The sequence below is a fragment of the Penicillium samsonianum genome (genome assembly GCF_028829775.1).
Source record: "Penicillium samsonianum strain IBT 33392 chromosome Unknown utg000002l_segment0_segment0, whole genome shotgun sequence".
NCBI classification, from domain to species: domain Eukaryota; kingdom Fungi; phylum Ascomycota; class Eurotiomycetes; order Eurotiales; family Aspergillaceae; genus Penicillium; species Penicillium samsonianum.
In genome coordinates, this window is record NW_026643260.1 from 3,142,172 (window position 1) to 3,165,944 (window position 23,773).

The 23,773-nt window shown below is 50.2% G+C and overlaps 11 protein-coding genes across 11 annotated transcripts; 4 read left to right on the forward strand and 7 right to left on the reverse strand.

Annotated features, from left to right (window-relative positions):
* Positions 1-178: 178 nt before the first annotated feature.
* On the reverse strand, positions 179-3,292 carry N7471_003058 (putative SNF2 family helicase/ATPase PasG; the record flags this gene model as incomplete). The annotated part of the gene is given in 5 exon segments (XM_057275778.1): positions 179-1,329; positions 1,381-2,128; positions 2,180-2,722; positions 2,734-3,003; positions 3,068-3,292. 5 exon segments carry the CDS (start codon positions 3,290-3,292, stop codon positions 479-481), a joined length of 2,637 nt encoding a protein of 878 aa, XP_057140416.1. The 3' UTR covers positions 179-478.
* A 484-nt stretch (positions 3,293-3,776) lies between these two features.
* Positions 3,777-5,817, reverse strand: N7471_003059 (uncharacterized protein; the record flags this gene model as incomplete). The annotated part of the gene is made up of 2 exons (XM_057275779.1): positions 3,777-5,186; positions 5,254-5,817. The coding sequence occupies 2 exons, from the start codon at positions 5,815-5,817 to the stop codon at positions 3,777-3,779; spliced, it is 1,974 nt and encodes a 657-aa protein (XP_057140417.1).
* A 95-nt stretch (positions 5,818-5,912) lies between these two features.
* Positions 5,913-6,212, reverse strand: N7471_003060 (uncharacterized protein; the record flags this gene model as incomplete). The annotated part of the gene is made up of 1 exon (XM_057275780.1): positions 5,913-6,212. One exon carries the CDS (start codon positions 6,210-6,212, stop codon positions 5,913-5,915), a length of 300 nt encoding a protein of 99 aa, XP_057140418.1.
* A 370-nt stretch (positions 6,213-6,582) lies between these two features.
* On the reverse strand, positions 6,583-7,602 carry N7471_003061 (dual specificity protein phosphatase family protein; the record flags this gene model as incomplete). The annotated part of the gene is made up of 1 exon (XM_057275781.1): positions 6,583-7,602. The coding sequence occupies one exon, from the start codon at positions 7,600-7,602 to the stop codon at positions 6,583-6,585; it is 1,020 nt and encodes a 339-aa protein (XP_057140419.1).
* Positions 7,603-9,165: 1,563 nt separating this feature from the next.
* N7471_003062 (alpha/beta hydrolase) lies at positions 9,166-10,914 on the forward strand (the record flags this gene model as incomplete). Its single annotated transcript, XM_057275782.1, has 1 exon — positions 9,166-10,914. The coding sequence occupies one exon, from the start codon at positions 9,166-9,168 to the stop codon at positions 10,912-10,914; it is 1,749 nt and encodes a 582-aa protein (XP_057140420.1).
* Positions 10,915-11,731: 817 nt separating this feature from the next.
* On the reverse strand, positions 11,732-14,485 carry N7471_003063 (putative cell wall proline rich protein; the record flags this gene model as incomplete). The annotated part of the gene is made up of 1 exon (XM_057275783.1): positions 11,732-14,485. One exon carries the CDS (start codon positions 14,483-14,485, stop codon positions 11,732-11,734), a length of 2,754 nt encoding a protein of 917 aa, XP_057140421.1.
* Positions 14,486-14,548: 63 nt separating this feature from the next.
* N7471_003064 (uncharacterized protein) lies at positions 14,549-14,931 on the forward strand (the record flags this gene model as incomplete). The annotated part of the gene is made up of 2 exons (XM_057275784.1): positions 14,549-14,646; positions 14,670-14,931. 2 exons carry the CDS (start codon positions 14,549-14,551, stop codon positions 14,929-14,931), a joined length of 360 nt encoding a protein of 119 aa, XP_057140422.1.
* Positions 14,932-16,704: 1,773 nt separating this feature from the next.
* On the reverse strand, positions 16,705-18,177 carry N7471_003065 (DMT family transporter; the record flags this gene model as incomplete). Its single annotated transcript, XM_057275785.1, has 4 exons — positions 16,705-16,964; positions 17,019-17,126; positions 17,181-17,764; positions 17,855-18,177. 4 exons carry the CDS (start codon positions 18,175-18,177, stop codon positions 16,705-16,707), a joined length of 1,275 nt encoding a protein of 424 aa, XP_057140423.1.
* An 806-nt stretch (positions 18,178-18,983) lies between these two features.
* Positions 18,984-20,082, reverse strand: N7471_003066 (aldo/keto reductase family protein; the record flags this gene model as incomplete). The annotated part of the gene is made up of 2 exons (XM_057275786.1): positions 18,984-19,495; positions 19,548-20,082. 2 exons carry the CDS (start codon positions 20,080-20,082, stop codon positions 18,984-18,986), a joined length of 1,047 nt encoding a protein of 348 aa, XP_057140424.1.
* Positions 20,083-20,480: 398 nt separating this feature from the next.
* N7471_003067 (aspartate/glutamate racemase family protein) lies at positions 20,481-21,395 on the forward strand (the record flags this gene model as incomplete). Its single annotated transcript, XM_057275787.1, has 1 exon — positions 20,481-21,395. One exon carries the CDS (start codon positions 20,481-20,483, stop codon positions 21,393-21,395), a length of 915 nt encoding a protein of 304 aa, XP_057140425.1.
* Positions 21,396-21,681: 286 nt separating this feature from the next.
* On the forward strand, positions 21,682-23,387 carry N7471_003068 (gamma-tubulin mipA; the record flags this gene model as incomplete). Its single annotated transcript, XM_057275788.1, has 5 exons — positions 21,682-21,689; positions 21,774-21,814; positions 21,922-22,040; positions 22,118-22,171; positions 22,236-23,387. The coding sequence occupies 5 exons, from the start codon at positions 21,682-21,684 to the stop codon at positions 23,385-23,387; spliced, it is 1,374 nt and encodes a 457-aa protein (XP_057140426.1).
* Between the last annotated feature and the right edge of the window lie 386 nt (positions 23,388-23,773).

A 23,773-nucleotide genomic window follows, 5' to 3' on the forward strand; every position in this document is an offset into this window, starting at 1 on the left:
TAGCTACTTATTGGGCAGCCTTCTTATCTCCGTGATGTACGAGATGGACTATGAGATTTATCTCTACAGGAACTGATTGGCCAGTTAGGGCTCTGGTCAGCTGGCCATGTAAAATTGTGATACTGCTTGGCTCGGATGGATGATCGACAGTGGGGTTCGGTACGGGTATACAAAACCGAGAAGCTCATGTGACAATGGTTAGGGAGCTTCAGGCGTCAAAGGGATGTTCTTTGCATTTTTATTTCTGAGTGCAAGAAACATCGAAATAATTTAACATATGATACAATAGCGAGGATGTATCATGGTCTAGGTGTCTACCTGACCACGAGGAAACGCCAGGTGAAGCAAAAATCATCCATCCCACCAACAAAACCAGCCAGCCCACATAGATATTGTTACAATCCAGTAACAACTAGACATCATCCAGCTTGTAGCTTGGATGGAAGAAAAGACACAAAGTAGACAGCCACTGAACACCTCAAGAGAGAATGCTCTCACCAGAATCACGCTTCGTTTCAACTGCAACAAACGCAGCGCCTTTCGTATCCAAACCCTTCTCAGCACGGAGATACGCTTCTTCCGAACGATCGGTCAAGATGTCAAGATCTTCATTCGACAAAATCGACGCAGGGTCAGCGCCAACCTCAAACCGCTCGAACTCGTTCTCGCCAAGAACCCTGCGCAGTTCGTCGATATCCTGGGAATTCACACTGGGGTCGAGCAAGGAGCGGAATTTGCCTTTCTGGATCACCAGACGTTCCAGCCGGCGCTTGGAATCCGCTTTCTCGAGGAGTGTCTGCTCAACGGTACCCTTCGTCGCCAATCTGTAGATAATCACTGGCTTGGTCTGGCCAATGCGGTGGGCTCGGTCCTGGGCTTGAAGATCCTGCTGGGGGTTCCAGTCAGAATCGAAGATTATGACAGTATCGGCGGCGGTGAGGTTGATTCCTTGGCCACCAGCTCGGGTGCTCAGGAGGAACAGCTTGTGACTCTTTTTGGTATTGAAGTCTTTAATCTGAGCCTGGCGCTCTGACTGTGCAATAGCGCCGTCGATTCGGCAACAATCCCAGGAGCGAAGTGTCCTTGCCCACTCTTCGATGATATCAAGTTGAGTTTTGAATTGAGAGAAAATCAAAATCTTGTGGCCCTTCTCAAGTAAACACGAGACCAAGCGGTCCAACAAAAGCATCTTTCCAGAGGCCGAGACGAGTGTTTCATCCACAGTGGAGGACTCGTCCATCCATGGCCAGTAGAAGTTGTGAGGAGAGTTGCAGGCAAGGCGAGCCTGTAGGACCGGGTTTTGCATCTTCTTTTGGCCAATCTCTTTCTCTGCAAGGCAATATTAGCAAAAGACTACGAAATTATTTGAAAGTGACGTACTGGCAAGCTTCAGATTCTCAGCCCGCTGCATCTCTTCAAGCTCAGTATCGCTGGGCTCGACCTTCTTTTCCTCTTCTTCAATTCCCAGCTCGAGTTTGCGCAGGTGCTCATCAAACTCTCCTTCACTTAGGTCATTGTAACTCTGACGTGTACTGCGTCGGCGACGGCGGCTAGAATTATTTCCATCGCTAGCCGGCGTGGATATCCCGCTGGATTTGGCGCTCTTGACCGGCGTTGCATCATCACTGTCATGCCGTTTGCGCTTCATACTGTGCGATCGCGTAGAGCTGCCACTCCTACTCTCCAGACGCTCCAGAGCCTTTCCCTCAAGGTATTGGCGCCCTGTGCCATTGATGATCTCTCGATAGAGATCTTTTTGTTCTGGGGTCAGCAGGGCGTACAAAATGTACTCACGCTTCTTGGGGAGGGACGTTTCCACATCTGTTTTAAGACGCCGGAGAAGGAAGGGTTTCAGGATGGCGTGCATACTGGTAACCAAGTTGCGCTTCCGTTTTTCAACAAGGTCTGCCTGGCCCTTGTTGTCCAGGACGGAAGAAAAATCAAACCAACCTTCAAACGAGTTGAGGTCGTTGAAGACTTCAGGAAGCAGGAAATGTAAAAGTGACCACAATTCTGAAATGTTGTTCTGTAGCGGCGTTCCAGTGATTAACAGACGATTGGCCGAGTTATAGGTCAAAAGCTCTTTAATCAGCTTGCAGTTCATGTTCTTGAGGCGATGGCCCTCATCCTATAGATCGATTAGCGTCTTGTAAATGAAAAAGAACTGAAGCAAACGTACAACGACAATGTAACGCCATTGATATTGAGCTAGGAACTTCCGATCGTTCATGCAGATCTCGTAAGATGTGCACACTACCGGGAAGTCCATGTCGCCCTGATTTTTCATTTTCATAAACTTGCTGCGCATGGCAGCTCGCTCATCTTTCGAGCCGTGATACAAAACCGTTTTAATACCTGGGGTCCATCGGGCGAACTCATCCACCCAATTGCTCACAGTACTCAGCGGTGCTGCAATCAAAAATGGACCTGAGACTTTCTTCTCTTTCAGGAAAGCAATCATTGAGATTGCTTGAATAGTCTTTCCAAGGCCCATCTCATCGGCAAGAATGCCACAAAGGCCATTCATCCATAAAGTCTTGAGCCATTCGAGGCCCTCCAGCTGGTATGTTCTCATTTTGCCACCACTGACAAGTGTTGGCTGCTGGGTCGCGACCAAGTCCTGCTCACCAAGGGCTGTTGGGTTTGCTTCGTAGTCATCTGCAGCCTGCTCAAGGGCTTGCTGCACAGAGGGATTGTCTTCAGTCACTTCCACGTCGGCCTTCTTGAAGTAACTGGAAATAGAGCTGCCTTTGGCGGCGGCTCCCGCTTAGGCCGACCTCTGGTCGATCCTGCGGTCTTTTCGTTGGCGTCCTTTCCGCCGGCGGCTGTGCTCTCCTCCGTCGCATCTTGGTTCGGCCGAGTTCGAGTGGCGCGGCGAGCAGGTTCGGGAGGAGACTTCGTTTTCTTCTGACTCGCCGCAGCTTGTTCGTGGCGCTTGATCGCCGCCAAGCGTGCGTCTTCTTGCTGCTTCTTCATTTTATCTGACATGATAGCAACAAAGACCTGCAGGTACGAGAAGATATCAGACTACTGTGATCAGATAAGACGAGGAGAACTGGACACGTACTGAGCTAGTTTTCAACAAGTGCATCAAGGCCTTGGCCTTGCTGTCCATCCCCTCGACGTCTTCTGAATCGGTCAAATCTTCCTTGGGTTTGTCATCTGTATCATGAGAAGACTTCGAGCCTTCAGCCTCAGTCGGGTCCGTGAGTGGCGACGAAGGAATCACCGACTCGGGTGCCATAGTCCCCGCACGGGAATCCGTGGGAGTAGCTGTGTCTTCAGCGGACATTTTGTCTAATAGTATTAAGTAATCGAGTAAAAGGAATGAATGATCTAAAGCGAGGGCTAGATGGATGGAGATGGTACGTCATGAGCAGGGGTGACGAGATTTTCGCAACGTCAAGTTGCGCGGGGGGGCGAGGGTAAACGAATGTAATAGCACAGATCGGGGGCACACGAGTTTCCGACAAATGGATACTCGTAGCTTAGACGAACAATGTGCACGATTGGACGTTGGTTTGTGATATATCGAAGATCGGAGTAAGAGCGCGTTCTCGACGCGGCATTTTCGCGTTCGACGCACGGACGCACGGACCAGGCTTAGATTAGACACCCCTGGAACTACACAGGCTCGGACTTGACTTCAACATCATTGAAGACTATCATACATTAATATTATCGTACAAATGAATCACGCAACAAGTTCGAGATGAAGAAGATGGTCTCATATCCTTGAATTCTTGATTGTCTCGGTATTTCTTGGTTGTATCCCTCTACTGCGAAGAGGAACAGCCATCCGTCGGCACCAGCATCACATCATCCATGGACACCTCAGTGATCGAGCTGATATCAGTGGAACTTGGTTGCTCATCAGGTGGTTCTTCCTCGGGCAGCTCGGGCTCACTTTCTTCGGGCATCACAATAGGCTCAAAACAGACAAATTCATCCATGAGGCGGTCAACGTTCATCGTTGTCATTCCACGGTACGCCCGGGCGAAAAAATTCGAAGGCATGTTTTCTTCAACTGGCTGGGTCAGGGGAAGCGTCTGAAGGTTTCCACGTGCGGGACTGATTCCAACACCAACGCCATTAACCTGGAGAGCTGGCTGGTAGTTGTACCGACGGCGCAGCGCCTCTGCCTCAGCCTCTATTTTCTCCAGCTTGGCTTGCTGTATGCTTCGTTGATACTTGAGCTGACTCTCCGTTGGGTTGAAACCTCCTGAAGGCCGGTTTCCAGTGAGGACTCTGCTAAATGGTCTAGCAGGTTTCTTGAAAATGGGCTGGGCGAGACTCCCATTCCGTGGGCCCTTGGACGGTGTTTCTGGTGGGAACTCCGGCGGAGGTGACTCTGGCATGGCGGGCACTTGTCTCTGAGAGGACAATATCTGGGGGTTGACACCGGCTTGCTTGTATTGTTGGATCCGCGCGGCGTTGTGTGGACCGATATTCACCTTGACCATTCCACCGAGTCGGGGCCTTGTGGTGTTCCACGACAAGTCTGGATTCCGTTCATAATACTTTCCCCAGTCCATCATGGGACTCGGGTCAGTGTTGTGTTGAACTAAATCCTTGGGATTTATTGTGCCGTTCGTACCAATGCTTTGAATGAATGTACTCTTGGCACTACTGGTTGGGTCCAGAAAGGGATTGATTGGCGTCTCAATCTCACTAGGAGGCGGGGTGAATCTCAGGTTGTCTTTCCATTCGAACTTGTCGGGTTCATGGGAGCTTTCCTCGGATTCCTGCAGCACCACCAGGCTGTCTCCCCAATCGCCAGCATATCTTCGAGGTAGCCCGTGCTGGTGCAAGAACTGTCTGGCTTTCAGGACCTCGTGAGCTTGGCACATCAATAGGTCCGTGTACTCGGTGACCAACAGGTTCCGATTGGTATCTCGAGCGATCTTTTGCAGCACCAGTTGAGGCGGCGGCCTGAAACGCTTCAAGTCGCTGTTGTCAAGTCTCATGAGTACCTCGCGCTGTTTGTGCCGCATTTGCTCCAGTCTGTTGTTCTCCCGTTGGATCTGTTTATTGCGAATGCTTATGACCTGCATGAGCTGTTGTCGCTCGTCTGGCCCAAGACCAAGAAGGTCGCAAATACGTCTCCAGCTATGGTGTTTCATTGTGTTTTCGATGATCTCCACTTGCATAGCCTTGTGCAGATCACTCCATTTGGGGTTGGGGATCTAAAACGACGACTCACATCAGACTTGTTCAATTGTACTAACACAGCAAAAGTCACGATGTACTTACCGTATCAAGGAGCACCTGAGTCGCATCTGGCAGTGCGCCATCATCACTATCCGGAGAGGTGACCATGTCCTCGGAACCTGGGGGAACATCAACACGAGTCATACGCGCCATGTTTACGTTCCTCGCATACACCGGATTGTCCATGTTGTTACTGGCGACATGATTATCGAGCTGGTCGATCGGGACTTGTTCTATCCCAGATTGAGACGACGGAACGGTTGACGTTGACCAAGCATTGCGGAGAGGATGTGCCACTTCGCTTGCCGGTGTGTTCTGTTGACTGTCGCCAATGCCGCGATTCTGCACGGAGGTGGTGCGGTCACGACCTGGCTGTGGTCTGCTCAAACTGGGAAACGCAGCTGGTGGTAGGTTGGGGTTGAATGGCACAGTGTTTGGCCTGCGCCTCTTTTGTGGGCGTGGTCTGCCTGATTCCCCAAGCTCTATGGAGTCGTCAAAGGAGTCATCGTATCCGTGGCGCAGCGAGATCCGTGATGGTGTTTCGTATTCGTCTTCGCCATATCGCAGCGGCGCGCGGATGCTGTCGCGCAGTCTCATACCGCTCATTTTGGCGGCGTGGAGGTGAGGCGTGAGGTGTGGGACGAGGTGTGATGCGCTCAATTGTTGGTGTGGGTTTATCGATCGTAGGTACGTGTTAAAGGTCAATGGGAAACATGCGCTTCATTGTAGGGTGCGATAGGTGATCGCGGTGGGGTGGTCGCGAGATGGAAATGTTGTCGCGCGAGATGAAAGAAGATAGGAGAAGGGAGGATTGGGGTGGCTTTGAAGTCGCGCAAAGTCAGCGCAAGACTCGAGCTCTCAGATCGAGAATGAAACCACAAGGCAGGGGCAGATTGAGTCGAGAGTCGACAAGGTGGGTTCAAACGCTGGGTCAGATGCCTGAGGGCATCGGCCAACTTATTCGCGTCTTGAGACTTGCCAAATTCTGATATTGACCCCATCATTGATTTTTCTACTCAAATTGTAGGCACATTCTATATTGGAACTTTGCCATGTTCATGATGTTACAGATATGAAGATATAAGGGTGTAATGGCTAGTGGATGGCCTGGATATCGGAAAGATAGTAGAAATGAGCAAATGCAGCTGGGTATTTGCATACAAGAACCATGAAGCAATAAAGCAGGGAAATAAAGCAGACATAAAAGAAAATCAGACAGCCACCCTATCCTAAACAATGTGAAGATTCGCAAAGATTCCCTTCATTCCCTTTCATCCTCCAACGTATCTGTCTCTCTCCCCATCCCCATGAATGACAGTGCCATTCACAATTCAATCAAAAGGTACTCGCAGCAAACGACCTCGGTTCCCTCTAGACCACGCGGTCTTGGAAGGGAGCATTCGGCTTTCGCTCATAGTAGGGGTCCTCATCCTCATCCATGTCCATTTCGCCCTCCCCCGTAGCAAGAGCATCATCCCTATGATCGTGGAAACTTCGCTTCTTCGTAATCGTTGGTGGTTGAGATGGGGGCGCAAGAGTCGCAGCCCCACGACCAGTAACTCGTTTAGCACGCTCAACATCACGCTTAGCAGAAAGAATGGACTCGAAAGCTGTGAGGATGTATTTCATGGTGTCCTCGATTGAAACACAGAAGCGACGCTGCTGAATCATGTGCGTGGCTTCAACAGACTGAATATTGAGCATGACCATTATGTAGGCAATGACGACACCAGCGGAGCGTTCATTCCCGGATTCACAGAAGACAAGGACTTTCCTTTTCTGTTGTTGACTGTCTGACACCATTCCGTCGGGTCCCACATCCACACCAGCCAGGTGATCATTTATGCGGCGGATAGCGCGTGGAAATGCAGAAATGAGCTCTTGGTTATCAAGGACATCAACCGTGTCGGCCATGATACCAACCTCGGCCGCAGCCTTTTCGCCCGAGACGAGACGTGCCTGGGCCGAGTGCCGACTTCGAATAGCGAGAAGTAGTGTGAATCCTTGACTGCGGAGGTAATCGGCATCACGTAGACATGATGAAGGCCCAAGAGATAAGAATGGAAGGACCGACTGGGCCTGGCGACGCATATCGTAATTCCATTGCGAAGGGCTGAAGCGGCGGGTGAACCCGCCTAGATCGACGCGGTTGAAAAATCCGGGACAAACAAACTCTCCCTCCGCAAAGTCGTGGGAATCGCGGTTGAAAATTTTCTGGTCGACGATTACAGTGTCATCGTTGCCTATGCCAGACAACCCGTAATAAGCTGCCCCGAGAGATCCGCGCGAGGTTGGAATTCGCGGCGTAGCTGCATACTCTTGTGTGCGAACATAATGGGACTGATCATCAAGGGACATGGGCACTTCTCTCCGTGAATTGCCGTTAGACATTGTGCTTTACGGGAGTTTTTCACTATGATACACGTGGACCGTAAGAAGTATCAAGTGCTGCTGTATTGACTTATTGTTGCGGAAATCGAATACGTTGTCACTTCAAGCAGAAAGAAAGAAGGCATAAATTCAATCGACGTCACTGAGAGTGCACGAGACACTGGTAGTGGAGACGCAGGGAATGAATGTGTCAAGTTGAACAACCCTAGCAGAATCGCTGAAAGACTTTTTAAGGGCACAGTTTGCAGTCAAAGGGCGGTATCCGAAAGTAGGCGTTGAATAACTTCAATAACTTCAATGGCGCAAATGGCTGCAAGATGGTTGCAGATCCAACATCTCTATGGAGGGAGAGCTCAGGTCCACCCGCGGAGCTCTCCCGCGCGTTGAGATTAGGTAAGACAGTGGATTTCCCGAGCTCCACCAGGGCTGGACATGGGCACTTCCTTCATATATTTATTACCTCTCTGCCATCTCTCTGCCATGGCTTCTGCTTCAAATTTGAGACTTCGAGTTGCTAATCCTTTGTTCGAACTACTAAGTCATAGAGGTTGACAAAACAATGGGGGAGAAACGTCCTTTAAGGTTTTAAAGTGCGAATAGCTTCATTCCGGTCCTGGCAAACATGACATTCCAAGCTCGCCAATGACCTCTCAGCGAATTCGTATGATCACGCAGAACGTTACAAAGTTGACAGAGGAAGATCTTATCGAGTGGGATGGTCCGTGAATGAACGGTGATAGCTCGTTCACCCTTTCCTAGGAACTCTGGCTATAGCCCAAAGCTCTGTCATAGGTCTTCTGGCTTTTTGATCAAGTCACCGGCCCTATATTCAAGCTTATGGACTCCTCTTAGCGACATTTCGGTCATGCTTCAAGTTGTCTGCGATATCTTTCCGATCTTTTACGACTGGCACGACAATGTGGTTGTCTGGCCGGAAATGGGTTAACCTGTGTTTTCCTTTGATTTATTGTGCATAAACTGTCCTTTAAAGGGGTTTAGATCATTACTTGGAGGGATACACATGGATATAGGGGTACAATATAGATGAAAGAACGGCATCAGCTCTAGGGTCCTCTATATATATATTGTCAACGTATCCCTTCGATATTTTGTTTCATGTTTTTGTAGATTATCAATCTTTATAATTCTTCCATCTTCTCATATAAAGTGTAGTGCAATGTGGTATTCTTCTGTATTTTAGGCAGCACTCGACTTATAGTGACTGTCAATGCTGTACATGCAGATAATTATCCTTGAAATCACTCAACACTCGAAAATGTTCGCCCTCGTGATTAATCCACTTATTCAAAACCATACAACTTTCAGTACCTAGGTAGGATAGTACCTTGTGTTACCACATCAATGGAAGCCCAATAAAGAGTGTCAGAGGGAAACAAGCTACCTAGGTAGTGCATGGCCTTGCCTCTGTGAAACCCGGACTCCGAGCCGAGCTCCGAGCCCCCGCATTCATATAAGAACACAGCCTCAGAACTGGAGAACACATTCAAAGACGTTCTCATGTGCTGGTGCACTCAATAGGTAAACTGAATTTAAAAGTCAATCATGGAGGAAAAGCTTCTACCGGGCGCTGGTATCAGAAAGCGGGAGAGACAATATCCACGCCTTAAGACCTGGACCGTCCCATCAATATGGACACTCTTCGCATTGCTCGTTCTCTGCAATCATTACAACATATACCCCATATTAAATCCCTGGAGCAGCTCAAAGCCTCTCAAATACACAGGCGAGCACATAACCTGGGAACCATGCGGCGACCTGCACAACAAACCACTCGAATGCAGCAGCATCGAAGTCCCCCTAGACCAATTCGCAACAGAGAAACCAAACCCAGCAACAAACCCAAAGGGCTTCAAAATCCCACTCATCCGGCTACGCAGCGAAAATGCAACACAGAACCTCCTCCTAAACCCCGGCGGCCCAGGAGCCAGCGGCTTCGAGTTCCTATACCGCCGAGGCGAGCAGCTCAAGAGCATACTAGGCGAAGGCTTCCACCTGCTGACATTCGATCCACGCGGCGTGAACAGCTCAACACCCGCAGCATCGTGTTACCCAGACGCCAAGACGCGACAAGAGCAGTCGCATATTCGAGCGTGGAATGCCGCAGCCGATAGCCCCGAGATCTATGCATGGGCACAGAACTTCGCCAAAGCATGTCCCGAGACAATGGGCGACTATGCGCCGTACATCAACACACCGCAGACCGCAGCGGATATGAATAGTATCCTCGATGCAGTGGGGCAGAAAGATATGATCTACTGGGGGTTCAGCTACGGTACTCTTCTGGGACAGACGTATGCGGGAATCTTCCCCGAACGATCAAAGCGCGTCGTTATCGACGGAGTCGTGAACCAGTTCCAGTGGTACGAGGGCGTGAATAAATCCGACGAGGCCATCGACACGGATAAAGTGCTCGATGGCTTCTTTGACGAATGTATGAAAGCAGATGCTGGCAGCTGCGCGCTCGCCTCACTGGCAACGTCAAAAGAAGAGCTGCGCGAAACAGTCCTCTCGTTTATGGATCAGCTCCGTAACCAACCGCTCGATGTATACATCAACAACACTGTCTACGGAATCCTAACCTATGAAAAAGTCTGGTACAACGGCGTCTTCGCAGCATTATACAAACCTCCACTGTGGTCGTCCCTCGCGGATAATCTCCACAGCCTAATCCAAGGAAACGCAACACCGGCCTTCCTAGCCTACAACAGCGCCGGAGAAGAGAATGACGAGTCCCGCGAATTCATCGAGCTGAACGACGGCCGCACAGGGCCACCCCACTGGCCCCAGGGTAAAGACGCCCTGCTCGCACAGATCACACCCTGGCTCAATGAGAGTCTCTTCAGTACCGTGCTTCTCGCGACATACTACCAGAAACAGCAGTGGACGGTGCCGAGGACGCATTCGTATATGCCGCGGCGAGGGGTAGAGACTGCGCATCCGCTGTTGATCCTGTCGACGACCTACGACCCTGTTTGTCCGCTTGTCTCGGCACACGCGGCTAATGAGGCGTTTGCTGGATCCCGTGTTGTGGAGGTCGAGGGGTATGGACATTGTTCTGTGGCTGTGGCTTCGGTTTGTGTTGCGAAGCATTTGCGTGCGTTCTTACATGAGGGGAAGCTTCCTGATGCGTATACGCAGTGCAAGGTTGATTCTGCTTATTTTGGTAAACCCGTTGAGCATGGGTGGATGACTGTCCAGGCGTTCTTTGAGGACCCCGAGGATCAGAAGATTCACCTTGCGCAATTGGAGCTTATGGCGGGGTGGGAGTTTGGTCGGCCGATGATGTGGTGATTTTTCTTTTGTAGCTTTGGACTCTGTATTTATGTCTTTTGTTTCAGTTCTACGGGTATGATGCTATAACATAAGGGCTCCGAAAGAGGCAGTATATATAAGCCTTGGTCCGCAGTTGTTCGCTATTTCTTCAAAAGAGAAACCGAGCCTAGAATTAAACCTGGAAATTAAATCTACACAAATCTTACGAGAACTATGATGTGTAATTGAAGAGAGTGGTTTCATTATCCGCTATTTGTGTAATCGGACAGAGACAAATTCTTGACGAATGCCACACACCACCTGAGCAGTGCAGACACACAAGTCACACAATAGATACACAGACCATGTCCCAGATATGAAAGAAGGGGGACCCAATGGATGATCCAATGGGGACGAATGATATTCCAGGCCAAGAGCCTTGAGCAAAATCGAAACAAAAATGGTAAGAAAAAAGACCGTAGATGAGCAACGATCGTAGAGAGTCAATAAACCCGTGCGTCACTCACACCGGAACATAAGGATTGACAAGAAAATGGATAGATCATACTCAGGACAATTACGCCTTGAGAGGTAAAGAAATTCGTAATGAGCGTCTTGGTGGAAGACGCAGAAATAGAACCGCCGATGAAGATGGAGAAAAGAATCCACAGGAAAGCTGAACGGAACACAATATGTACAAATCGGGTGAAAGTAAACGCCCACGCTGTCGAAAGTGGGGAAGAAAAAAGCAGGGGGAGTAATGTGATGCCTCAAAATAATTGCCAGGATGTCGCTATGCCGAGGTTGCGCCGTAAATCGAAGTAAAAAAATAACAGAACCAACGCGCACCGCGCGCCTATGACTGCGGCCGTTCGCTTGCTGGTGCCGCCTCATTAGATGACTTTTCTTTGTCTTTGGGTTTCCAGAAGTGCATCATTCGACTGAGACGGCGGCCCTTCTTCTTCGTTTTGTCGGATGCGGTGCTAGGGGGTTTCTCCTCCTGGTTGAGCTTGCTCCGCTCAGAATGGGGGCCACCGACCAACTTGGAAAGGCTCGCTAGACTAGAGCGTTTGGAGGCGTTAGCCTGGCTTGTGCGTCTGGTACCAGCAGCAGAGAAGGACGCCGCGCGTTCGGCAGAAAGCCGTCCACGTGGAAAGAAAGAAGCCGCCGAGAAACGATTCAGAGTGTTGGTCATGGTCGATGCACTGCTGGTCAAAGATGGAACATCTTCAACCGATGCGTAAGGATATTCCGCCGAAGGAAGGTGATGATACGAGTGACTGGAAAAGTTCCGGTCGGTCATCGATGATGCCGCAATTGACCGCGGAGCATCCGGAGACGGGAAAGACGAGTCAGACGGCGAAACCCCTGGTTGCAATGTGAATGGTGGAATATTAGGCAGAAGCTCAATGGGTGAGGTCGCTGGTCGCTTGTCGACAGCTAAGAATCGAGGAGAAATGTCGGGACTGGGGGGTCCAATCACTTTGTGTCCAGGCTCTTCGGTCTTCAAAATTTCCACCGGGGTTCGAGGCTTGCGGGTGAAAGGATTGCTGGCATTATGTACCTGCTCAATGGCACTTCTTTCCTCCGGCTGTTCCTGGTTCAGATGTTTATCGCCTTGTCGAATACCTAAGCCAGCATTCTGAGAGGAGATGCTACCGGTGGGGGCACGAGTTAAAGTATCACTAGTGCCAGAGGTATCGTTGCTGTGAAGAGATTTCAGATCGTCCTCCGATGACGAGAAAGCTGCGTTATCAATCGGTGTCGTGTTCACCGGAAGCCGTTCACCCTTGGGTGACTGGGAAGCAGCCAAGAAAGCATCCTCTTCCTCCTCGTCAAACACATCGGGCGTTTCGACTGCCGAGGTCGGACCCAAACGGAATGCGCCGAGAGCAGTGCGGTCGAATGGTTGCATGGCCGGAGCACTTTCCGTGCGCCGATGGTACCGCATCTCTGGGCCAACAAATTCACCCCGTCTTCCGCCGCTGTACATCCGCTGAGTTGCAACTGAAAAGTTGTTGTTGGGCGTACCCTGAGTCACTGGTCGCATATCTGGAGTGTTGAAAGGACCAAGCGCAGCATCGAGGTCGATGATCGGGCTACTTAGTACATTGTCGTGCGGGCCAACACCCTGTTCATAGAAACTTCTCGGTTTCCACGAGGTCTCTAGAGATTGCGCAGGCAAAGAACAACCAACATCGGTTTGACGATTATTTTGAATGGGCTCAAGGGCAGAAGAAGGCATCGTCGGATTGGTCGGAGTCCGGATGACAACGACATCGTCATTATCAAAATCAACATCCAAAACCGATCCGGTCCCCGAGTTGGTCCGAGTAAGAGCAGGGGGTCGAGGTGCAGGAGCGCGAGGTACAGCCGGCTCCTCCACAGTGTCAGCCTTCGCATCCTTCGCATGGCGCTTACCCTTACCCTTGCTTTTGGTTCGAGTTAAAATATGACCGGCCCAAGAGCGAACACGCTTCTGCTTCTTCTTTTTCGACTTGATAGGGGATTTGTTGTCAGACGAGTGCTCTGTCGCTTCATCGCCAGATGTATCAGAACCATTGTCTGAAAATGAAGGCCTGTAGTTGTCTGTCGACTGGATATCATCGGGCGAGAGAGTAGAATCCAGATGCGGTGTTGATTTGCTCTTTCGAGAGCGCGAGTGTCCAGCGGCTGAGTGCGAACGTTTGATAGAGGATCCCGAGTCGTCATCCATCTGCATGAAATCCATCACCAAAGAGGCATCGGCAGTTTTTGGTCGAGGTTTTGGGTTGTAGTCAGGTCTTGGCGTTACCCGATCCAAGAAAGTAGGCTTCTCCACTTGTTGCTGCACCTTGATTGTGGCCGTACTATCCGAGGTACCGTGGAAAATAGCAGAGACTGGTCGTTCGGTATTCGAGGGCTGGTTCAAGGCCATTTCCGCCTGAATGGCGGCAGGAATGGGAGGCACAGGAGGGAATTGAGGAGAAGCAGGGGGCGTAGGGCGGCCGAGGCTAATGCCCGATTGAGAGAGTGGTCGCGAAGGAATATCAGATGCAGGTTTGTGGTTAGGGTCGGCGGGTGTACAAGGCGCACTTCCCATCCCATAATTAGAACCAGAATTAGGACCAAGTGCCTTGGTGATGGCATTCAAGTCGACATTAGAGATCGCAGCCGAACGGCGGTGGGCATGGTTCCGTCGTCCGGGAACCCTACCAACACCAGGCCCTGGAGGCGGAAGAGGTTGATCTGCCATAGAAGCTGCCCGCCTGTGACCTGGCCCAACTGTTTCCGGTGTTACCAAGTGGTCGGTTCCAACAAATTCACTGGGTCGCCGACGGTGTCCGCCCGCACGAGGATTTGACAAAGACGGCGCTGAGAGGTGTGAGGACTGCTGTTCCGATCCGGGATTAAAAGAGAATGCGGGCAATGCGGCTCGTTCCCGGCGCTCAGGGGTCTCCGGTTGGGTGTTGGGTGTATCAGGGTCCCGTGCTGGAAAGACAAATGGGGGATTAGGCAATGGTGCGTGCATATGTTGGCGATTATCGGGGCTGGCGTTGGACTGATTCGAGGTATCGAAGTGTGGCGGGAAGCCCGCCTGGGACTGCGAAGGAAGTGAAATCGAAGCCATGGTTGAAGGCAAGAAAAAAGAAACAAAAGGATGTAATAACGAAATTTAGCGGAGTGACGGCGAATGCCCGATAAGATCCAGATGGGCAAAGACCTCCAGACCGACTTCCCAGCGAGAAAGCCTAGGAATCTGGAGGTCAAGTTAAAGCACCTTGGGCGAGGGTCATTGAATCCGCGCCAGGCAGAAAAGGAATGAGTGAAATCAAATCGAAGAGACCACCAGCATCCAAAAGTATGGAAAATGAACGGACGGCCACGACGAAGGCCAAAGAGGGGAGGGTGGAAAAGTTGGTCGTAGAGAGGTTGAAGAGAAAGAAGCCAAAGAGAACAACAAATCCAGGAGGGGAAGGATGGGAACCTGGGATGGGGCTGTATCTAAATTACCATACACGGTCTCACCCGTTGCCATCCGACGGGGAGGGAAACCAATCAAAAGTCAATTATTAGGGTTGGGATGAACGAAATTAGATACTACGCCAGGGCTTCAAAAGTCTATAATTGTAGATAGGAGTTACCTATTCCTCTCTTAACTACTCTATACATAGGAAGAAGACAAGGCAATAAATCCCTTGTACTTCGTACTTTAGTTCTCTCCCCTGAAGGAAATCTTTAGATTGTAATACACAATACAGTATTCCAGGTACACATGACATTTCGGGAAAGATGCCAGATTGAGTGACATCTGCCTGTCAAAAAACCAAAAGAACAGGAAAAAGAAGGTTTTCTCTACGGAATGTGACTATTTCATCCCCATTGTCCATTATACTCTAGACTATCTTCACTGTTGAATAATCATACTTCTTACTCGATTCAAGTAGAGGACGTCATGACTTGGATTGCCACCATAATCCGAACCTGTATTCCAAGGTTAGCGTTCCTCCCGTAAAAAGTGGTTCATACTGGCATCCACTGTACTTTGTACGTGCCTGTAAAAAGGGCACCTATTTCAATCCGGGGGTCCTCAAGGCACCAATCAACAGGGAGTCGCATCCGGAGAAAAAAGCGGGTATTGTCACTGCCAATCAGTTGGTCTGAACGACCATCCAAATCTCGCTTGACCTGGTGGGTCCCGGAGGGATAATGCGCCACGCTGGGGGCGCTGCAAGACAAGGGGATTACATCCATGTCGGTAAGAGGTGTTCATTACCGAGGGCTGGGCCTTGAAAGAATGTGTAAAGTATCAATTCTTAGGCATTGACTGCCGAACTCACATTTCCTATGTGGATGCCGGGGGATTGTCAGAGTTGAAACTGAACTTTCACTTCTCCATTGCTTGTCTTGGATGCGGAGTCAGATCGGATATAAATAGTGGCGCGAGACATATCTTAGCGCCATTTGGCAGGGGGTGAAAGATACAAACGGACGCTGTGAAACATTATTTCCCCCCTAGCGTTCGGTGGACCACTTTCTTTGTTTAACCCAATAACAATGGCGGCTTTGACGGGGGGGGTCGTGGGGGCTGATCGTCATGAAATCAATTGGGGCGGTAACGGCAGATCCTGGCTTTGAATCTGGAAATGGCCTGCATATGCATCTGTACCACGCCTTTAAAAGTTGACTTGTCGAGTAGTTCGCGCTTGTTTCTCACCGTTCTTCTCTACTTCACTTCACTACATTAATTTACACCAGAGAACTCCAAACTACCCTATAAGTATACCGTACAATGCACTGGGATAATGATCGTTGAAGATTAATTTGCGCAGTGGATCCGATTCGCCATAATGCAATTGCCAAGTCAAAAGGAAATTAATATCGTACAATGTACGGAGTACATCCAAGTACAACGTTGTATTAATCTCTAAACTCCGGATATGCGGGATGCCGATTTTCACGGGAAATCCATCTGCCTTCCAAGGCTCCATGTAAAAAAAAAAAAGCTCACTCGGACATACCCGAGTTGGAATAAATTTCATGATGTCACAGTCAGATTTTTGTCGAGATGGACCCGTTCATCTACGATAAATCGAAGGCTGAACCAGGGAATTCACATAATCTGATTCACATAATCTGGGGCAACCTACCTATGTAAATCGAGCCGAAGTTTCTCCACTCACATTTACACATCTACAGATTTCTTCTTCAGATATTGTCTTCTTTTTTGTACAAAGATCTTACTATATCGTCTTGAACAAATGTAGCGTGAAAAAAAGGAAGTTTTATAGAAATGCTGGACACTAATCCAAATGCTGTATGTAAAAACACCCGAAACACACCAATGATCTATGTATCACTGTCAGACTCGAGCTCATCGTTCTCTAGACGCTTCTTCCGCTCCTCATTCATCTCTCTATACGTGCTGTAGCTCAACATAAAAAATGCCAGCGTAATCAAAACGCCTCCAATGATAGAGGCCATAGAAAGGGAGTTTCCGGTTCGGAACCAGTCCACCAGAGCGACGAGGAAAATAGTAAGAAGAGCGGCCACTGATGATAGAACGGGCGACGTGAGGGAGATGAGAACAAGAAAAGAACCCGAGAATGCTATCATCGTGTTAGCCTCTGTGTAGATGTTGAAACGCTGATTTGGGTACTTACTAGCATTGGCAGTCACGGAGATGAGCAGCATCCATGCTGCCTCTCCAGTGGGCCATTCAAATGTCTCCCATCCGGTCCAATGTAAAAATGGCAATGGGATCCAGAGTACTAACAGGGTGAAAACCCCGATTAGACTGCCAAAAGTATTGGCAAAGATCGTACCCCGGCCAGGACTGGTACCCTCCGGGGGACAGGCAAAACGTTTATAGAGCACCTCGTAAAGCCCATAGAGAATACTTCCAACGCCGATAACGAGGTTTCCGAGCAATCTATTCTGCGCCCCGTTCTCATCCGTGCCTCCTTTCGAGACCTTCTTATGTGGCCCATCCCCATAGGCAACGACCATAACGCCGATGGTAGCCACAGCCACGGAAAAGACCTTGTCGACCCGCAGTTTCTCGTTTAACAGCGGAATCGAAAAGGCATATGCGAAGAAGGCCGAGCAGTTGTAGATTGCTGTGAGATCGCTGGGAGTGGTCATGTTGACTGCCACGTACCATGATCCTCCGGCGACAGTGAGAGCAGTAGTTACAAAGGCGGTGGTCTTCAGCATATAGCGGATTGGGGATCGATTGGACGCGCGAGAGCTCAGATGTACTTCCTGGGATTCTACCATCTGCGCAGTGGTGCGAATGAAAAGGATGTGACGCCGCCAGAAAGCATCCCAAGTGAGCTTCCGTTTCTGTAATCTCAGGATACCTAGCTGGACCAGCCAGAGAAAGGACCATGACCCGTGGGTCATATAGCTGCGTAGGGAAAGGAGATGGTAAGCATTTACATTCCGGGAAACAGGTTGCGCATGGGCTTGTCGCTGGCATCTTGGCGCTCGGACTTACAGCATGCAATACGGCTTCTTCCAGTGTAACTCATTTTGAATGTATGAAGCAGTTTCCGTTTGGACCACGAAGCTGACCAAACTGAGCAGGAGGAATCCCGATGCAACAAGGTATTTCTTGCGGGTCGCTCTGGTGGCGTCGTGCTCCGGACTTTTACTCCGGATTGTCGGCCATCTGGCTTCATGCAGCATGGGCTGGCCTTCTGTGTCGCCATTCTCGAAGCTCGAGCGGGAGCGGGACCGGTGATGGCGCTCATCTTTGAGGAGGGGTTGTTCCGAGCGGCCGTTTGTTGGTCGGTGTAATGAGGGGCGATTGACAACCATCTCGTCGTCAGAGTCGAAGTCGTGGACTGCGTCCGGGTTTGGGGTCACCCGCGGCTCTGAGAGCTCAAAGCTATCCGAAGCCACAACTGCGATGGTGAGGGAGGGTGTTGGTCGGCTTAACTACCTCGACATGAATACCGCCGTCAGGGGTGTTCTTGTCCGATTTAATGCGCTTGCGGCGAATGATAGGGATAAAGAGCCGAGGCGTGGACTATCGAAAGGCCGCCCATCCAGGTGATGCAGATAACGTGGCTAGAATTTATGTTGCCGGAAAAGGTTACCCATGAAGCCTATTCCCACGTGTTCAATAGATGCTGCACAGCCGTCCACGGGATATATGCGACTCGGCACCGATCGGGAATAGTCGTAGCTCAAATGGTAGGTTCAATCCGCCGAGTAACGATTATTATATCGGACGTGAATCAAGGTGCAGATTGTATCGAATAAAAACACTCAGGTTGAAGAGAGAAATCCAATAAGGCGGAACAAAATCACCGCCTTCAGGTGTCATCATCCACTTGTGGACCCCTGTGACATCACGTGACTGATCGGGCGCCTGCTATGCCGGATTAGAGTTAGCGTATACAACTATGTATGTCATTCAGCGATTTTAGGACTTGCAGGCAGGAAATGCCCCCCGCAGGACTGAAATTAGATCAGAAGACGTGGTCTCTAAAGCATGATAGAAATGCTGGACCGTACTGGATAGCGTCAAATTTCCTCCAATTTTCATTGGTTTCACTAGCTACATATGTACCATTCATGTACAATGATTGTATAGACAATCCTTAATATACCCCTTTACTTTACTCCTTAGGCCCAAACAACGCCTTCTGAGTATCATAAGTATACTTCAGATCCAGATGCCAGTAATTAGGAGAATTGGCCTTGGCAACCAGCCAAGCCTGGTCCAAAGCCTGCACAACCTCTTCTGGGAGCGGACCCTTCTGGAGATCGGCAAGGTTAGTCTCAAGCTGGCCGAAGCTGCTGACTCCCACCAAGACCCCATCACGACCGCCATTATCCATTCTCAGAGCCGAGTGATGGCGGACCCAGCGCAGAGCCGTCTCCAACAATGTGAGACCGTGTTTCTCTACGACAGGCTCAATGATACTCAGAGCTTCGAAGGTGGCATCTCTGAAGTAACGGTTGCGATAGTTGAGTCCGGTAGAGCTCGAATCGCTGTATCTGCCTTCTGCAGGGATATCCTTCGACTTGTATTTTCCGGAGAAAAGACCACCAGCCAGCGGGTTATAGATAACGATATCGAGACCGTACCGGTGGCAGGCGGGAATCAGTTCAGTCTCAATGTTGCGTGCTATCAATCGTGTCAGCTGAGTTGCCATGACAAGAGAAAGGGCAATACCTACTAATGGCGTTATACATGGCCTGGTAAATGGTGGGACGGACCCATCCCCTCTCAGCACACAGGATGGAGATCTCGGCCACCTCAAAGGCTGTAAAGTTGCTCAGACCAAGCTGTACGAACTTGCCCTCCTTGTGCAGCTGGTTAACAGCCTCGAGAGTTTCAGCGAATGGAGTGGCCCGATCTGCTGCATGCAGATAGAAGATATCGACCGTGTCGGTCTGCAACTCCTTCAGAGAAAGCTCCAATTTCTCACGGACGACCTCCGGCTTGTGGAAGCCGGGCTGAGCTGGGTACCATTTCGTGGCCAGAGTCAGTCCACGCGATTGCCAGTTCGCCTTGGCTGTAAATGCTTCCTGTTCACCATCGATGTAGACACGGGCGGTATCAACTTCATTGAAACCTTGTTGCTGGAAGTAATCAAGGCATTTGTTGAACTCATCCAGTGACGTGATCCGAGCACCCTTGGCCTCGGTTGGGCCAAAGGTCATCAACCCGAGAATCACTCTCGGCAGAGGGTTCTGTGCGATCAGAGGCATGATGGGAATTGGAATTCGTGTCGCGTGGTGAAGGGTGTTGAAGGTAAGATGGCGTGCGGGGCTCCTGGGTGGAGTGGTTTATACGAGAGCCAGAGGGCTATAATGAATTTGTAAGCCATAGTCGATTGATAACCTTGGAACGAATAACGCAAGGGTAAATCAAGATACAAGGAACTTTATCTCCTTCGCTAAGTAATATCCGAAGCCATGAAGCGTATTGCATCATAGCCAGTTGACCTTTTCAAGAAGTAGCCCGCTAAGCTCCTAGGAGGATGGTGGGGTTGCGGAGGATCCCGATAACGGATAACGGAGCTCATCGCAGTCTCCGTCATTTCTTCCCGAAGCGCAAAGAGCTGTCCCCCCTGTTAGTCTATTCAAATCACCTTATTCTTCCAAAAATGACCCCCACTCTTGAGCCGCGATATGACACAAATGAAATCATCCAGCTGGATCCGAGGAAAGGCGAACGGGAATATAGCATATTGATCATCAACCCCAATACCTCAACGCATATGACCGAAGCCCTTAAGCCCATATTGGCAAGCATGAACTACCAAGATGTGCACTTCGAGTACTTCACTGCTCCAGACTCCACCGTGGAGATCGATGGGGTCGAGATTGACCCAATCGCCAGCATCAATAACGCCGAAGAATCGTGCAAGTCAGCATTGAATTGCTGGCCCGTACGGGAGTTTATCGGCCATTATGACGCGTTTCTTGTAGCGTGCTACTCCGCGCATCCATTCGTTGGCAGGCTCAGGGAGGACATTACGGCAAGCGAAGAAGCCAGCTCGACGAGAAACAAATATGTCACTGGAATCTTTGAAGCATCCATCGCTGCTTCGCTCTCCTTAGTTAGTGGTTTCGCATTGAAAGATCCAATCAATCCAGCAGAGAAGCTACACAAGTACCAAGAGAAGGGCAGCTTTGGCATTGTGACCACAGGCTCCGCGTGGAAGGAGGAGCTCACCAATGCGGTCCAGGGAGCGCTGGGCTACGACTATGAGGACGGGAGCTCCATCCACTTTGCGGGCGTCGAGACCACCGGCCTGACAGCAGTTGAATTGCACACCACGGAACCAGAGGAAGTGCGACGCAGGATCATCGACGCTACCCGTAACCTGCTTCGCAACTCGGAATCTCGTGTTAAGGTTATCTGTCTGGGATGCGCAGGTATGGCTGGCATGGAGGAGGCGGTACGGGAGGGCTGTACTCAGGAATATGGACATCCAGAAGGCCAACGTGTACGCATTGTTGACGGGGTGGTTGCCGGTGCTGGAAACCTGATCACAGCCTTGAAGGCAGGATTCTGAGTGATATAGCGGTCCAGGGCGACGAATAGCCAATTAGATCACTTGGGGAAGACGATATATCAAAATTTTAGCGTAGCTGGGCGGATCTAAAAGCATCTAAACCTCAGATTAATCAACTTTCATTCTTCACAAATTTATGTTACTGGCCGTTCTAATGTTGTTGATGTCCGACACATGAGGTAGTAAGAGCTTCTGCCTGAGGCAACAATATCGGCCAAAAAGTTCCCCGCGTGAACGCGATACGCGTTAACGAGCAGCAACACTCGACGGCTTCTGCGAAGAAAAGATGCCAAGGTTTGTTCATTCTTTCGACTCAATCATATTTGAGAGCTCTCTATCCAGCTTGAATACAGATGCTAATATTGGTGGCAATTGCAGAGAAATCATCACAATCCAAGCCGGCCAGTGCGGCAACAACGGTATGTGGCTCAAGTCCGCGACCCATTCCCACGAGACTCTTGATCCTATTCCTTTGAACGGAGCAAGAGAAAATATAGTCCATGCCATTAACATTTGCTCTGTCTAGTTGGCAGTCAGTTTTGGCAGCAGCTGTGCCAGGAGCACGGGATCAGCGCAGATGGAAACCTGGAGGAGCATGCGACTGACGGGGCGGCCGGTGATCGCAAGGATGTCTTCTTCTACCAGGTGTGTATGGGAAGCTTGGGAGAGCACATTATTGGCTTCGTGGCATAGCAAGAACACTGGCTAACAGACGTGGGCAGAGTGACGACACCAGATACATCCCTCGAGCGATTCTCCTCGACTTAGAACCCAGGGTATGCTATCCTCCACCGATATATTATATCGACAGACGATGGTTAACGCACAGCTTGTTTTCAGGTCCTCAACGCCATCCAGACTGGCCCCTACAAGAATATTTACAACCCGGAGAACTTCTTCGTCGGACAACAAGGTATCGGAGCTGGAAACAATTGGGGTACCGGATACGCTGCAGGCGAGGGCGTGCAAGAGGAGATTTTCGATATGATCGACCGCGAAGCAGACGGAAGTGATTCACTAGAGGGATTTATGCTTCTACATTCGATCGCAGGAGGAACAGGCTCTGGACTGGGAAGTTTCATCCTAGAACGTATGAACGATCGATTCCCGAAGAAACTCATTCAAACCTACTCTGTCTTCCCGGATACGCAGTCCGATGTCGTCGTCAACCCTTATAACAGCTTGCTTGCCATGCGACGATTGACTCAAGATGCCGACTCTGTGGTCGTCCTCGACAATGGTGCTCTATCACGAATTGTCGCTGATCGCCTCCACGTTCAAGAGCCATCGTTCCACCAAACCAACCAGCTCGTTTCAACGGTGATGTCTGCATCTACAACCACACTACGATACCCCGGATACATGCACAACGATCTCGCCGGAATCATCGCCTCGCTCATCCCCACGCCACGCAGCCACTTCCTTCTCACATCATACACACCCTTCACAGGCGCCAACATCGAGCAAGCCAGGACAGTGCGAAAGACAACAGTGCTAGACGTTATGCGTCGCCTTCTACAGCCCAAGAACCGCATGGTCTCCGTTAACCCCAGCAAGTCCAGCTGCTACATCAGTATCCTCAACATCATCCAGGGCGAAGCCGACCCGACCGACGTGCACAAGTCACTGCTGCGCATCCGGGAACGCCGCCTCGCTTCTTTCATTCCCTGGGGCCCTGCCAGCATCCAGGTGGCTCTCACGAAGAAATCCCCGTATATTGAGGAAACCGGGCACCGTGTCAGCGGGCTGATGTTGGCCAACCATACATCCGTCGCTACGCTCTTCAAGCGAATCGTGAAGCACTACGACATGCTCCGCAAGCGCAATGCCTTCTTGGATTCATATAAGAAGGAGGCGCCATTTGCTGACGGACTTGGCGAATTTGACGAGGCACGGGCCGTTGTGATGGATCTGATCGGCGAGTACGAGGCAGCCGAACGGGAGGATTACCTGGACCCCGATGCAGGCAAGGCAAACGAGCTTGGAGTATGATATGAGATGCGGAGATTTTATTTCTAACCCTTTTCTTTTCTTTTTCCTTTTTGCTATTTGGGCAGGGCAAGGGGGTTTGAGCGCATCATCGGTGTCTGCGCCGGCGTCCATGGGTTTTTATTCACATTTACATTTTCCTTTCTTTTTTTTGTTCTTTTGTCTCTCCCCGTCCTCAAATCTTACCAGTGGACATATCATGAAACCAATCCACGCTAGTCGCTATTTAAAATTGCCCACGAACACGTAGCCCGTGTAGACCGCGTAAACGTGGTATGATTGTGATTTGTACCGTTTAGCGTGTCTCTGCGAGGGATCCGTGAGCAGATACGGAGTAGTGTACTACTACGTAGGGCGATGGTGTGGATATGTGGAGAGAAGACGGTGAA